Here is a 15,937-nt window from a genome sequence, read left to right as displayed (position 1 = left end):
CGTTGGAAATAGTTTTGATTGAATTGAATAACATTGTGTACTTGGACTTAAAAGATGCTGAGGCTGAGCTCTAATTTGGCTGGCTCGTAATGATGACTCAATAGTATCGTGTTTTTCTAAAAGTTGGTAACATCAAGGATACTACTGGAATGACACCTCATACAAGTATAATCACCCAATTTTGCAGGTCAGATTCTTTGGATGGTCGGGGGATGATAAGGAAGTAAAACCTCACCCCAAAAAGTATTTGATCTCATAACCTTGAAATCATGATACTAAACCTTTATCACTAGACCACGCCTTGCTTGGTATATGGTGTATTGTATATATGTAATTAGATTTAGTGCGAAATTACAACCTCCTTCACATTATTTGTCACCCGTGTTTACCGTATACTACATGTATATATATGGTATTTTTTTTCTTCTTATTTCCTCCTATACTTCTTCTTCTTCTTCCTCTAAAACCACCACCACTAAACCAATATTGTTGCCGCCCATACGACCTTCGTCCCCTGCTGCCACCACGCACCCCCAGCCCTAGACTCCCCTAGCCGCCACCGCCTATAGCCCCATGCCCAACCTCATCTTCCAGCCCCCAAGGTCCGCACCCAACCCCACCCTCCCAACCCTGCCCCATTCGCAACCCCAACCCACCCTCGCAGTCCCCCGTAATTCCCCTACATCCCCCTAACCAACCCCAAACTCCCATGCGCAGCTCTAGCCCCCCTCAACCTCCCGCAACCGCCAGATGTTTCCCGCGACAGCCTTTCCCTGCAACCCCCACCCCTTTTTCTTCTTCCTTTTTCTCTTTTTCTCATCCCTTGCTATGAAATTTGAAAAAGAAAAATATTTATTGTTCATCATGAAATCGAAATTTTTTTCTTTTCTACTATGGTGGAACAGAATAAATCAGTCGGTTCGACCATGGTGAAAACGAAAAATTTGGTTGGATTCATTTCTAAAAAGATTCTTAAATTTTATATTTTTGAGGTAAAAAGAAAATACAAAATACGTATAAAAATAAGGACGACGGTGTTTAGCAAACACAGACGATATATTACAAGACCTAGTTGCAATATGTATCAACCAAGCTTGCTTGGTGGAGGTGGTGGGGAACTCACCTTGTGACTTTGAGGTCACAAGTTCGAACCTCACTACCTACTAGTGCTCGAGAGTAGCGATTCCCTTATCCCCCTACTCTCAGACGTTGACTTGTGTAGCCGGCTGGCTGAAAATGCTAATCCAGTAGGGTCGTACTTGAAAAGAAGTAATTAATGAAATTTGATTAATGTCTTCAGTGGGCTCCACATATAAACATTGCGAAGGCGATCACATCTTCTAGACCCTACTTGTGATATATGACTAGCGAGCAAGTAGAATATCAACCCAATCAATACACCACCATCATCCCCCTTTTTAAGATCTAGCATTTGTAACTAGAACCTTCAAAAGCAGATGGATGGAATAAGAGGCAAGTATTTGACCCCTTTACTTCTTTACCCCTTTAATCTATGGTTCAAATTCATGTACTCTTATGTCCCACAAAGGGTAACATGGATATTATTCATGAATCATGATATATATGATACAAAAAATCAGCTCCTAGCATGCAACCTTCCAATAGTATAATTGTTTGGTTTCCCTCTATATATAAGGCAAGAGAGCCCTCTGCTTGTGCATGATTAATAAATTTTGTGTCACCTTCTGCATGAATAATAACATAATAATGGACCTTCATAATGAGTTATTAAAGCTTGATAATCCTATATTATCTCCAAATAGAAGAACCATGTACCAATATTACTTGAGAAAAGCCTCATTGTTATTCCTCTTAATATCTGTATCATCTTTCCTCCTTTCCTTCTTCACAGGCCTCCCCTTCCTTCACACTTACACTTACAATTTCTCGACGTTTCTCCTTCATTTTCTCACCCAAACCTTTGAGAGGAAGTACATGTTTCTCCTTTGCAACGGAATCCTCGTCTTTCTTGCTGGTAGACCCTCCTGTTTGCCTTCTACAGGGCTTGATCAGATGCAGGCCGAGGGCGAGGCAGAACCTGACAACGTTATCAATGTAAATAGCATGAACGTCGAAGAAAACTACCCTCTGTATGATGATGAGACTAGAGCAGAAGATAATGGAGCCGCGGATGATACTATTATTGGCATGGATAACGAAGAGGAGGACAGTGGGATAGTTGTTGTTGGACAGGAACAGTATAATGATTCAGAGACAGAAAGTGAAGAACCTGCAAGCAATACAGAAGAATTGAATAAGAAGATTGAGGAGTTTATAAGGAAGATGAAGGAAGAACTTAAGCTTGAAGCTCGACAGCAACAAATCATTGCTGCTTAATCTTATCTAATAATCTTGGTGGAAAATACTACTCTCTCCGTTTTCCTTTGTTGTTCCTATTTGAAATCTTGGTCAAAGTACGAAGAACTTTCGCAACCAAAGGAAGTACCGTGCATTACTCAATACTCATTTACCCTGTTATTCCATAATTTTTGTTTTCTAAGCTCTGGAAGTTTTAAGGGTAAAACTTAGCTTAATTTAGACCACTCTTAATTTGTAGATCATGAAGAATGATATAACTCCTACAAGTTTAATGGCAAAGTTCATCTTTTTGGCTCCAACATTTTCAGTTGCTATACTCAGTTTCATCAACCCGGAATGATTCACATAATCATAATTCTATACCTCACATTAGTCACATGTACTTTAGTCTTTACGTGCTACTTTTAGAAAATGATGCGTGATTACATAATAATAGCCCTTTTTGCCTTGCGATTAGAACGTAGGAGATTTGGACTTCATAATAATAGGCGTTATACACTTATGACTTATACTTACCTCTGCCTTCGTAACAAGTTTAGGGTAATTTGTATTTTGTGTACCTCCTCATCATATACCTTAAAGAAAAGGATACATGCAGTTGCACTTGTAATGTGCTTTTTTTTTTTAACAACGAGAAATCATGCATTAATTAAAATCGAAAGTATAGCACTACATCCTGATGCTAATATATCCAAAACAAACACACCTAATAAGCGTTATGAGCTCGTACATTCCAGCCATTGGCGGATCGAGACGGATACATGGGGTACAACTGTACCTCGCATCCTCGGTATCAGTCTTACTCTCTCCCCTTCCACTGCACTATACTGGACTGATGAAGTGCTCAAGGTTCATTTGCGTCTCCGCATCTGCTCGCATCTGTTCCGCCTCTACTCACCTCTGTTGAGAACAGATGGGTCCCACACTAGTTCGGCGAACTACGGCCAGAGATGTCTGTGGACGGCGGGTAACGACAGTCAACAAGGCAGCGCCTCTGCACTTTACTTGATTTTCTTTGATTGCATGGTTATTATTTTCGGGGGTTTTGATTGATTTTTAGAGTTGTGGATTGTGATATGATATCCACAATTTTTAGAATTTTGGTTGTTAGGATGAAATTTCTAGAGTTTTGGTTTCTTTTGGGGAAGATGAGAAATTAGGCAACAAGGGGGGTTGGATCTTCCCCTGTCACTAGTAAGTTCTATTTTTTTGTTTATTTTTTTTATTATCTTGATCTCTATTCTCATACTTTATAGTAGTATATGTTAGATTCTTAAATTATTTGAATGTTTATATGTGAATGGTTGATATTTTTAATCAGTTAGTAATAATTTGAATTGGATCAAATATAGATTTTAGAGATTTAGAAGTTTAGCATTTTGTTTGGTATTTTTTTTTTTTTTTTTAGTAAAGGAAGGCAAAAGAAAGGGAGAGGAAGGAAAAGAAGAGAAAAGAAGAGAACTGGTATAATTGGTGGATTTGAGAAGAATCACATGCTTGGTTGTCATTAAGTAAAGGAAAAGAAAGGAAGGAAATAAAGAAAATATAGATAAAAGCTTGTTAACTTTCTTTCATGTCAAATTCCTCCTATTTTGGGAGAGGAAAGGAAAGCAAGAATTGAAAGGTATTATTTTCCTTCCACTTCCTCACCTTTCCAATAAAACCCCTCTTTTTTTACCAAACATGAGAAAGTTTGTTTTTACCTTTCCTTTAATTTCATTTTTTTCCATTCAAATCTTTACTAACAAACAAAGCCTAGGACTATGTGAAATTCTTTATTTTTTTAATTGGTATGTGTATGACTTTATATATGTTTTATTTAGTTGAAATCAAATTTGACAATTAATTATTTTTTATCGATTCAATTAGGAAAGACAAATAATATACCTAAGTCAAACAAATTCAATTTATTCGAACTTTGAATTTTAGATATTGGTTGTAAAATTTATGTACTCAATCCAAATCAAACATGTTTGATTTTGGATATCGGTTGTAATACTTATGTATTGAATAAATTTATGCAAACTTTTTTCTGCTGCTATTGATTTTGTTGTACGTTCGTAACCTCAAAGCAAACTTCCTGGGTTCGCCACTGGCTAAGAACCATAACGACCATGGCTTCCCGGTGAAGATAAACAAGCACGAAAGTAGTTTTGCGAGAGTGGTGGCAGGTAAGGGTGTCCACAAACTGGTGCGGGCCAGAATTTGGACCGGACCGGACCGTAGATTCCAGTCCGGTCCCTGGTCCACCAGAAATCATGATTCCGGTCCACCGCTCTGGTCCGGTCTAAATCCGAAAAATAAGGTGGCTCATATGATGGTTCATCTCCAACCTGTGGAGGATGCTATAGATGTTGTGTTGACAAAATCCGAACACGGTTAATCGATATATAGAGTTTGATATATTAAAGTAGTCCCTCTAGGAGGTTCCCTTCCAAAAAAAAAAAAAAAATTGTTGAACTTCATACCGACTTCAAACATTACTAATCTCAAACACGCCTAGGGGCGGTTCGATTGTCCATGAGGTCCTATGCAATTAAATTTATATTGGACCCTCTATTAATAAATTAAAAGTACAAATATGTCTCTATTTTGATTTTTTAGCATAAAATATAAAAATATTAAAAAAATATGCTTGATTTAGTTACCAAGCGGGCAATGTACAATGATAAAATAATATTAGTCTGTTTCCTTAATACATTAAAAGTACAAATATATTTAATATTTGAAATTTGGATTATAAAATAAAAACAAATTACACATTAACATCATTGTATAAAATCAAAGGCACTCTTCCAATATGTTGTTGTCTTTTTAATATTGGTCTCCATTAACTTTAATCTATTTGCATTTAGACAAGAGTATGTATTTTGTATTAGATAGCTTAATGAATAGCCATGTGTTACAATCTTATCTTATTATATATTTTAAAAGTTAATAAGCTCGCTCGTAGTTTTACCATTATCCTTAAAAGGTTTTAAATATTGTGACTAGTTTACTATCTGGTTATATAACTGTCATATTTCTATAAGAAATGCATGCATATATGGTATATGTGTCCAAAAATGTTTTATCACTAAGTCAATATCTATTAATATTAAAAAAACATATAGCACCCTAAATTTTTGGTGACCTATGCGATTGTTTATGTCGCACGTGCTCAGCGCCAACAATATGACAACTCAAAAACTAATCATAAAGCAAAGTAAACAATGAAAGTTAAAAGAAACTATAATTCAAAGAAAATCCTCATTTCAAGAAATCCTAGTTTAAAGAAACTCTATTTTAAAGAAAATCATAATTAAACTTACCATATAAACTTCATCTTCGCCCAACATTATTCTACTAAGTGCGGTCCAATCATGAAAATGGATCAACAACTGGAAGATCTTCATCTTGAGTGTTATCTACTCGATCAGCTTCATCTTCGCCCAACATTATTCTACTATCTACCTGATCAGATTCATCTGCACCCAATATCTTTTTTTGCTATTATTGTTCAAACCGAAAGCAGATTAGTAAGTATATATATATATATATATATATATATATATATATATATATGCAAAATCATGTGAGAAAGGAATTTAAGTGAGAAATGAGAATGAATCACTGCCCTAAATTAAATCTTATTAACGGCCAATATATGAAAATTAATATTAACTCTAAACTACCTTTTTTATCTCACGTAATTTTCTCTCTCCTCTCTTCTCCTTTCTCCCACGCACGGTATGTCATCCATTCCTTCCCATCTCCTACTGCAAGTCTCTCCTATCATCTCCTCTTGTCCAAGAATTCATGGAATCCATTATCGCGTAGTAGGAAGGTTAGTCTGTTTTAAGAAATTTGTATGCTTCTTCGTTTTTCGAAATTTGTTTTGTTGTAAATTTGTAATTCTTTTTTTCGCGAAAATTGTTTGCTTTTTCATGAGTTGTTTTCGAACTTTTTCTTTGCCTAACATGTAGATTATCTGATATTATAGCGTATGATGATAGTATTTGATGCGAGTTTGATTTCTGCTTAGTCGAACAATTTGATGCGAGTTAATGGTAGGGATTCAAGAGTATCTTGTATAATAAGAAATAGTCTTGCATACATATTATAAGAAATAACAGATAACCTAATTATTAAGATATTAGCTACCGTGAACATCCTACAACAAGAACTAGTCTTGCATAATGGAGAATTTTTTCGCCAGTATATTTTTAGAGTTGTAGCTAGTATGAATTAGAGTTATAGGTACTATTAGTTAGAGTTATACTAATATGTTTTTAAAGTTATAGGTAGTATTCGTTAGAGTTATACCAATATAGTTTTAGAGTTATATGTATTATGAGTTACAGTTATAGCATCGCTTGTATTCTACATGGAGAATTTCTTTGCCAATATATTTTTAGAGTTATAGCTAGTATTAATTAGAGTTATAGGTAGTATTAGTTAGAGTCAACCAATATGTTTATAGTGTTGCGGGTATTATTAGTTAGAGTTATACCAATATGTTTTTAGAGTTGTAAGTAGTATCAGTTAGAGTTATACAAATATGTTCTTAGAGTTGTTGGAATTATTAGTTAATATGTTTTTAGAGGTGTATGAATTTCTTTAAATTTTGTCCTCGAATTTGTTTTACCTTTCAATGACATGTTAAATGGAGGTAGCTAAGTTGTCTAAATGTTGAGTTGCTTTGCGCTGAGTTTTTTTTCAAAAAAAAAGAGTATTATGAACTTTTATCATTTTTAGAGTTATAGCAAAATTTGTTTAGAGTTATAGGAAGAACTAATTAGAGCGATAGTAATACTTTTATAGTGTTAAAGCAATGGTTGTTTATTTTTTTTGAAGGAATAACAATGGTTGTTTATTTTTTTGAACGAATACCAATGGTTGTTTAGATTTATAGTGAATCTTCTTTAGAGTTATAAAAAAATATGTTTAGAGTTGTAGAAGACATAATTAGAGTTATGTACGTACATACTTGCTTAGAGTTATAAAAACTAATAATTAGAGTTGTGTCAATACTTGTTTAGAGTTTAGGAGTATTAGTATCTAAGAGTTATAGGAATGATTAGTTTGAGTTATAGTAATTAGTAGTTAGGTTATACCAACACATATTTAGAATTTTATAGAATATTAGTTAAAAGTACACCAATATTTAGAGTTAGAGTTATAACAACATTTGTTTAGAGTCATAGAAGTAGTAATTAGAGCTATTTCCACACATGTTTAGAGTTACAAGAATTAGTCATTAGAGTTATATGAATACGTCTTTAGAAACTTAGAGTTATAAGTTATGACAATACTTATATAGAGCTATAGGAAATTTTTGTAGACTAGTGGAGAATCTGATACATTAACAACTTTATGTAGCTTGGGGAGCATAATTTATTTTGAAGAGTTCAAATCACATTATTCTGATGCATTGTAGACTTGTTTTCTTTGTATTTTCAGATGCAGATGTTCCTCTGATGCTGTGTGTTTCAATCATTCTCAAGAGTCTCCAAAGATGACGAAATTTGGAAGCTTATGTTCTAATATTTAAAGTCTTACATCATCTCTTTACGGGAAAAACAGATTCTTTTAATTTCTATAGATTTAAACATGACCACCTTCTCATATTTGACAATATGGTGCATTTGTTTAGAGTTATTGGAAGAACTAGTTATAGTTATAGTGATGCTTCTTTAGAGTTAAAGCGATGTTTTTCTAGAGTTATATCGAATATTTTTTAAGCATTTATGTGAGCTAGTCATTATTAGAGTTATACCAACACTTCGATTTGTAGAAGTAGTAGTTACAATTATAGCAACATTTATTTAGAGTTATTGGAAATAATGATTAGAGTTATGTGAAGACTTGTTTACATGGTATTGTAATTACATTTGCAATTTGATGGCCTGTTAGCTCAATTGGTAGAGTATTGTGTTTGCAAATACACAAAAATGTGGGTTTGACTCCCGCACAAGCTCTTACTATTTGTCACTTTCAGCACTTCTTAGTTACATGGTCTTGTTACGCTTTAGGATTTAGTCTTGCTCTTTAGCAGATAAGGTGCTAAAAGAAGAAAAAAATGACACTAGTTTCAGTCAAAATAATGACACTTTTCAGTTTTGGTTTTAGTATAAATTAGACCAAAAAAACAGTTAAAATAATTGATAAGATTAATATATATTAAATATACCTAATGAGTAACCTACAAATTTTGATAGAAAAAATTTACGGGGATACTTGTTAATGACGATGTATCCCCGCAAGGTAGCAATCCTGAAAATATCATCAGCTTCTTGTATAGTCAGCCAATTATGGCAAAGGCGGATGAGAACCTTTTAACCTGGTATTGAATGGATATGCTGAAAATTCGCGACATTGGAGACGAAGAAATGGATCAGGGACGGACAACACGGATAGGGTCTAGGATGAACAATGTGAATGTTTTGGGTATTTCTGATACGATCATCCATCCAAATGTAATCCTCTGTTGATAAGGTTGGATCTATTACCTGATCCACCTCATTCCCTCCTAGGGCTTTAATCAAAGTAACCAAGTCCTTTGGTGATTTGATATAAAAGTGTTATTTTCCTAGGAACACTACAAGAGGGGGGGTGAATTGTAGATGTAGAAATAAACGTAACTTTTTGCGGAAATTAAAACTTAAACGAATAAACAAGCTAAAGGAACACAAGGGATTTTTACGAGGAAAAACTTCTTGGGCCCAACAAGAAGAAACAACCTCGACCACTAGGGATTTTAAACTCAACACTTTCACTAATTAGGCCAAACAACTCTGTTACAACCTAATTCTAACTCGAGCCACACCTTGAGTTCCTAAACTCAAGTTCCTGAACCACTGTTCCCTTAACAGCAGTTCCTCTCAACTTCACTCGAAGTTTTCTCACACATACAAGCTTCACTCAAAGCCTTTCTCTTACAGAACTTCACTCAAAGTTCCCTTACCCCAAAAACCAAAATACAATTGATCGAAATAAGCTTAGTGGAATTAGAGTAAGAAGGCAAAGAACAAATGGCTATTATGAGAGAATGAAGGCACTGACACTTAATAAGTTAAACTCACTTAATTACTTAGTCAGACACAATTTGGAACTTATCTAGACTTCTATATTTATAGTGTTAATATGAAGAACGTGGGATTAATGTTAGAGTACACGTTTTAATCCATTTACCCATGATGTTCCTTCCCCTAAGGAACACGTTTTACATCATGTCCCATGATCCCATGAACTATAAATGAACGTGGATAAAATTCCTTGAGCATTATCCGAAAATCAGTTTTTATAAACTCTTTTTATCTTTAAATCTGAATTTCTAATCTTTAAGAAAATAATATCTTTGAAATAAAATCTTTCTAACAACCGGATATTTATTTTCTTTTTTTCCGAAAAATAAAATCTTTTCCCAAACAGATTTTCTTTTTAAAACTGATTTTATCATTTGAAATTAGAAATAACTAATTTCTTATAATCTAGGCATGGCTTACTCCATTAACATTTTAACCGTTACACCAAGTACACGCCTAAGTCTAGTTCCTTTAACATATTTGCTAAGTGCCACTTAGTTTGTTCCTTACAAAGGAACAAACGCTTCATTCTCAAATATTCTGCCACAGTTCCTTACCATTCTTTCTTTGTTCCTTTACATTGGAACTAGAAAATAAAACGCCTAGCTTCTATTATTCTTGATCCAATGCTTGCTCCAGTATCAACATAGAAACTTCTTTACTTAGCCTTTGAAATCCTCTCTTGACTTCTTCATTGACTTCGTATTCTCCCAGTTCCTTGCATTGATACCTTAGCACCATACACTTAAAAATTCATTAGTTCACTACTTAGTTTGTTCCTTTGTTTCTTTGTCATTATCAAAACTAGGGTTCAACAATTTCCCCCTTTTTGATGATGACAACAAAGGTACAAACTAAGGAAAATAACAAATAATATAAGTGAATGAAAATAAAAACATAAAGAAGAAAATGAAAAATAAAACACAATTATATGTAAGTAACTGAAGTTTGATTTTTCATTTACCTTAACCTATTTTTGATTTTTCATTTACCTTATCCAATTTTTAATTTTTTTCAATTTTTCATTTTTTAAGTTTATGTACAGTTTGTTCCTTAAATCCTTTTCCCCCTTTGTCATCCTAAAAAAGAATAGACTCTGCATGAATTGATGAATTGATTTAACACCTTAAGACCAATATGCAAGCACCATTAGTGGTTAAGTTAGAAAATCAAAGAGTAAACTTGCTCAAACATCAATCACATAATACTAGCCATTCCAAGGAAGAAATTATGCAAAGCATTTAGAAACATAGACAATATAGCAAAAGTCATTGATTATATAGCACTTGTTCCATAACAAAAAAAAGAAAGAAAAAGAAAAAGAAACAAAAGTTGTGTTCCTTGATGAAAGAAACAGGAACAAAACAACAATAAAAGAAACTAAGAAAGGGAAGGGGAATGGTGTTCCTCAACATTACTTTTTCAACCACATCCTCCAATTTTTTCATTACCACCCCATGATTTAGTTCAACCGTTCCTTCAGCTCCTCCAAGGTACGAGCCATAGTGTCCATCTTCTTTGCTGCGCAACCACGTATCACTCAATTTCTTCATAAGACTTATCATAGTATCAGTTTTGGCATCCAAAGTCCAATGAAGATGATTGTAAAATTTTATCATATGTTGTGCAGGAAGGCAGACTTCATTAACCCAGTTAGTATCATCCGGATTTCCTGTTCCTTACCCTTGGAACACTAGAGGCAGAGGGGGATGTTGTGAAGGAACTGGGAGGTTTGAGTGGAAGGCTCATCTGTTCCAGGAATGGAAACAGAAGGTGAAGGGTGATAAATGGGAGGAAGAATGGTGGTGTGGGTGGAAGAGTTGTGGAGGTGGAAGCAAAAGGATTTGGGCCTTTTATTTCATCCTTCAACTGCTCAAAACTTGAAGGAACAGAGAAGGAGAAGGTGAAATGGAGGGATTTTTGTGAAAGGAACAGAGAGTTTGGGAGATGGTGGGAGTTGGTTCCTTGAGAGTAGAGGGTACCTGTTCCTCATTATCCGAAAGGACTAAGGAGAGTCCTGTTGGAAGGAACAGGAACAGGAGCAATTTTTCGACGAGTGCTCTTTCTCACTCTCAGAGGAACAGAGGGTTTGGCTTAGTGGCAATGTGTTTGCGCCTCTTAGGTTTTGGTTCCTCCGGCTTAGGAACAGGATTATCCAAGATTACATCATTATCTTCTTCTAAGTCCAGTTTGGGCAATTTTCTTTTTCCTGAGGAACAAAAAATTAGCGTCCGATATTTCAAATTTCGCGACCGTTCCCTTGGCAGTCGCTAATTAGCGACTGTTTTCAGCGTCTGACGCTAATTAGCGACCGCCTCGCCAGTCGCTAATTAGCGACCGCATGGACATACACTAATTAGCGACCGCCTTGGCAGTCGCTAATTACCTCGGCGGTCGCTAAAATGCCTGGGCAGAAGCTATTACATTTCTCGCATTTACACTTTCTTTTTTTGTTTTTGGTACGCATTTGCACTTTTTTTTTTTTTTTTTTTTTTTTTTTTGCTTTTGGTTAACTAGTATTAAATGATGCAAATACCATCTTTTATTAAGGCAAACAAATTAATCAATTCAATTATTATTGATAATAAATGTAGATACAAGTGAAAAAATAATTCTAGAACTAAATTCTAATATACTTTTACATAGCAGATCCTATCATCTAGGCTGTGAAAAAATAATTCTAGAACTAAATTCTAGTATACTTTTACACTTTTACATGGAATCACAAAGTGCTGTGGAGAAAGGCAAGAGCATTTGCTACTTCATAGCAGATCCTGTACTCATATATAAGGCAACTCTCTTCTGGAACAGCACCAAGTAACAACAGCAAGTGTGGGTGACGAATCGCGCTCAAGATAAGAGTTGGGTCTTCTCTATACTTTCTGCTCATAGGGAAAGAAATCCCACTGTCTTTCTGGTCTTCTCAATCTTATCTTAATCTCAGAGCCGCCTCCTATGTTCAACCCCATGAGGGATGGATTAGATGGACTGTGAATGGAACATTATCAATTTCATCAGCAGATATTTACAGAAACGGTTTGGAAATGGAAACTAATTAAATTTATGAAATTCATACCAGAATTCAGATAGGACCTGAACTTTCAATTTATGCTTATGCATGATTGGCTGCACCTGTTTCGCTACGTTGTCCAGAATTTTCCGAGCCTCGTTTTCACCGGTCATCTTGAGAGGCTTAACTTCCCAGACACTTAGGTCCATCTGCATGTCTAGAACTACAGGAAGCAGCTGATAGAGTTTTGTTAGCCACAAACATCAAAGTCGAAACAGTAATGAGTTTTGAGTAAACAAAATTTCTCGATATACAATCACAATTGACCAAACTAATTCCCAAATAAATATATGTGTAATAAAGAGCCAAAAAGTAGTAGATCATCTAATTACCTAAACACTGACCACGTCTCATAAAAGTCATATGATTGTTTAGGCAGATAGGAACTACCAAAAGTATAATAGGGCTCGTAACTACAACTAACAACTGCAACTGCAAGCATGTACTATAAGCAAACGAACAATTCCAAAAGTCTTTTACACCACGCCATCGCTTATACAATGCTCAACCTAACACAATCTAGCGCCTCAATTTCCATTCAAAACAAAGTAAAAATTGAATTCTCACATTCCATTATTATTTATTACCTTCTGAAACCATTAGCATTTAACTATACAGCCAAATGACAAGCAAACCTACTACAAATCTCTAAAAGAGGCAAACACAGATGATATATTCAATGTTACTTCTTGTGCCAATTGTAAAGTGGGGAAAAGGAATCCGGACTTGTGCCAATTGTAAAACAAAAGAGAAAAGACCACTATTTTCTTGATCAATAATGACACTGAATATGGGAATATTTCTATGTACAAACCTGGTATCGCTGGTAGAGCTTTGTAAAGCCAATACATACTCTCAGCTAACTCTGGATGCAGTGGATAACTTTTCTGACCTTGCTGGAATTAAGATTCGGAATCAGGCTAGTGCATCATTACTACCTCCTTTCTGAAAAAAACATTCCTCTTAATACTTGGCACGCTGATTATGAAAGTTATATGACTAATAAACATTTCCCCGACTCTAAAAAATTTTCCCACTTAAAAACTATTCTTCAAAAAAGATATTTTGTCAATTTACATGTAACTTTCTTGCCTAGCAAAGAAAAAAGGAACTTCTTTTTAGAACATCCTAAAATAGTAATGAGGAACTTCTTCTAAAATGGAGGGAGCACTTAACACTTGGGTAATAGTGCATTAATCTTGTTGCACGAAACGTAAATTGTGAAAATGTAAGTATTATCTTAAATTTTATATAACAACTACAAAGACCTTAAAACCAAAGGTGCAAATGGAAAATAATAGCTAAACACTTTCTGAGAACATAGATGCAAAAATGGCCATGACTATGCTTTATAAAACAAAGAGATAGAATGACTGACATTCACAAAGAGGAGGTTGTCGAGGAAAACCGCACCGACGATGCCACCAGCGATCACCCTAGTGCTGCTCAGCAGGCTCCACTTTCTGTAAATCATTCTGTTCTTCCTCCTTTAACACACTTTCTTACTTCTCACTTCAACTAAACTAGGTAGAAAGCAAGGGAAATCTATGAGTTTTAGTATAATGAGCAACACGTTTTGGCATAATAACAGTACGAAACGAAGAATAAAACATTCCCAGAAATTAATCAAAAACAACAAAAATAGGGCGTACATGCGTAATTTCCACTTCTCATCAAAAATATTAAATACACAAAGGTTCAGATATAGTAATTAAACTTTTGAATCGCAGGAATAATTGTCTAACACATAATTATGCTACTCGCCCGAAAAAAATTGAAGAAATTACCAGAAATTTGATGAAATTGAAATCGATCTAAGACGAAATAATACTAAGACTAATAGATGTTCCTAAACCACGCGTTTATTAATGGAGGAAAGATCAAAGTGAAGAACAATTACCAGAAATTTGATGAAGATGACAAGACAATGAAAAAGGTGAACAGCCCCAAATACCCAAACCACCCACGAACCGGAAAGCACCACCCTCCCCGAACAACCCCACGAACAGACCCACCCAAACCAAAACAACATATCCAAAAACCCAAACCAAAACAATAGCGAAAACGAAGATCCAAAAACGAAAACTGGAAAAAAAAAAAAAAATTAAAAACTTAAAAAGCGATAATTCAAAAACTAAAAATTTAAAACCCAAAGTGAAAATTCGAAAAACGAAAATTAAGAAACTGAAAATTTAAAAAGCGAAAATTTAAAAACTGAAAATTGAAAAACGTAAATCCGAAAACGAAAATTCAGAAACGAAAATTGAAAATCCAAAAACTGAGAATTCAGAAACTGAAAATCCAAAAATGAAAATTCAAACGACAATTAAAAATAAAAAAAATATACCTGATAAAGAAGAGGCGGTGATGCTTGAAGACGGCGATGCTCAGAGAAATAACCAAAAAAAAAACCCTAACCACAACCAAATACCAGATCTAAACGAGAGAAATAACGAAATACCACATCTGAGGAAAATGAAGAGTTAGACAGAGGAAAGAATTGAGGTGAGAGAGAGCGGTGAAGAGAGGATTTTATTTCTTGTTTAGGACAATTGGAAGGTTTGAGGGAGCGGTCGATTGATATTGGTAAGACCAATAAATTAGCGTCTGCCAAACGGACGCTAATTTTACTAAACGGACGCTAATTAGTGTCCGTTTTTGTAAACGGACGCTAATTAGTGTCCGTTTTTGTAAACAGACGCTAAAAACAAGAAAGCAGTCGCTAATTTGCATCTGTTATATATCAGACGCTAATTTTGAATTTACCGTCCACTTATACTGTCGGACGCTAAATTCAGACGCTAAAATGGCGGATTCTTGTTGTGTAGAGGCAGAGGGGGGGATGTTGTGAAGGAACTGGGGAGGTTTGAGTGGAAGGCTCATCTGTTCCAGGAATGGAAACAGAAGGTGAAGGGTGATAAATGGGAGGAAGGAATGGTGGTGTGGGTGGAAGAGTTGTGGAGGTGGAAGCAAAAGGATTTGGGCCTTTTATTTCATCCTTCAACTGCTCAAAACTTGAAGGAACAGAGAAGGACAAAGGTGAAATGGAGGGTATTTTTGTGAAAGGAACAGAGAGTTTGGGAGATGGTGGGGGAGTTGGTTCCTTGAGAGTAGAGGGTACCTGTTCCTCATTATCCGAAAGGACTAATGGAGAGTCCTTGTTGGAAGGAACAGGAACAGGAGCAATTTTTCGACGAGTGCTCTTTCTCACTCTCAGAGGAACAGAGGGTTTTGGCTTAGTAGCAATGTGTTTGCGCCTCTTAGGTTTTGGTTCCTCCGGCTTAGGAACAGGATTATCCAAGATTACATCATTATCTTCTTCTAAGTCCAGTTTGGGCAATTTTCTTTTTCCTGAGGAACTGGAAGCCATTCTTCCTTGAATGAGAACACCTTCTTGGACAGACAAGCCAAGTCCATTTAGGGTCTTCTCATTCAAGATGTTCCCTTGTTTGACTCCTAT

General features: G+C 35.2%; 1 protein-coding gene and 2 long non-coding RNA genes across 3 annotated transcripts; 1 reads left to right on the top strand and 2 right to left on the bottom strand.

Moving 5' to 3' along the window:
• Nucleotides 1–1,631: 1,631 nt before the first annotated feature.
• LOC104900812 (uncharacterized) lies at nucleotides 1,632–2,824 on the top strand. The gene has a single exon (XM_010688335.3). It carries the CDS (start codon nucleotides 1,681–1,683, stop codon nucleotides 2,356–2,358), a length of 678 nt encoding a protein of 225 aa, XP_010686637.1. The 5' UTR covers nucleotides 1,632–1,680; the 3' UTR covers nucleotides 2,359–2,824.
• Nucleotides 2,825–11,966: 9,142 nt separating this feature from the next.
• On the bottom strand, nucleotides 11,967–13,083 carry LOC125492323 (uncharacterized). The gene is made up of 2 exons (XR_007268897.1): nucleotides 12,484–13,083; nucleotides 11,967–12,395 (listed from the first exon to the last, which is right to left on the bottom strand). It is a non-coding gene; the product is annotated as an uncharacterized LOC125492323 (long non-coding RNA).
• Nucleotide 13,084: 1 nt separating this feature from the next.
• Nucleotides 13,085–15,296, bottom strand: LOC130589668 (uncharacterized). Its single transcript, XR_008967265.1, has 3 exons — nucleotides 14,825–15,296; nucleotides 13,856–13,995; nucleotides 13,085–13,422 (listed from the first exon to the last, which is right to left on the bottom strand). It is a non-coding gene; the product is annotated as an uncharacterized LOC130589668 (long non-coding RNA).
• Between the last annotated feature and the right edge of the window lie 641 nt (nucleotides 15,297–15,937).

This window comes from Beta vulgaris, chromosome 8 (assembly GCF_026745355.1).
Source record: "Beta vulgaris subsp. vulgaris cultivar EL10 chromosome 8, EL10.2, whole genome shotgun sequence".
Lineage (NCBI taxonomy): Eukaryota > Viridiplantae > Streptophyta > Magnoliopsida > Caryophyllales > Amaranthaceae > Beta > Beta vulgaris.
The sequence above is the reverse complement of the archived record's forward strand: the minus strand, read 5'-3'. Positions and strand labels throughout refer to the sequence as shown.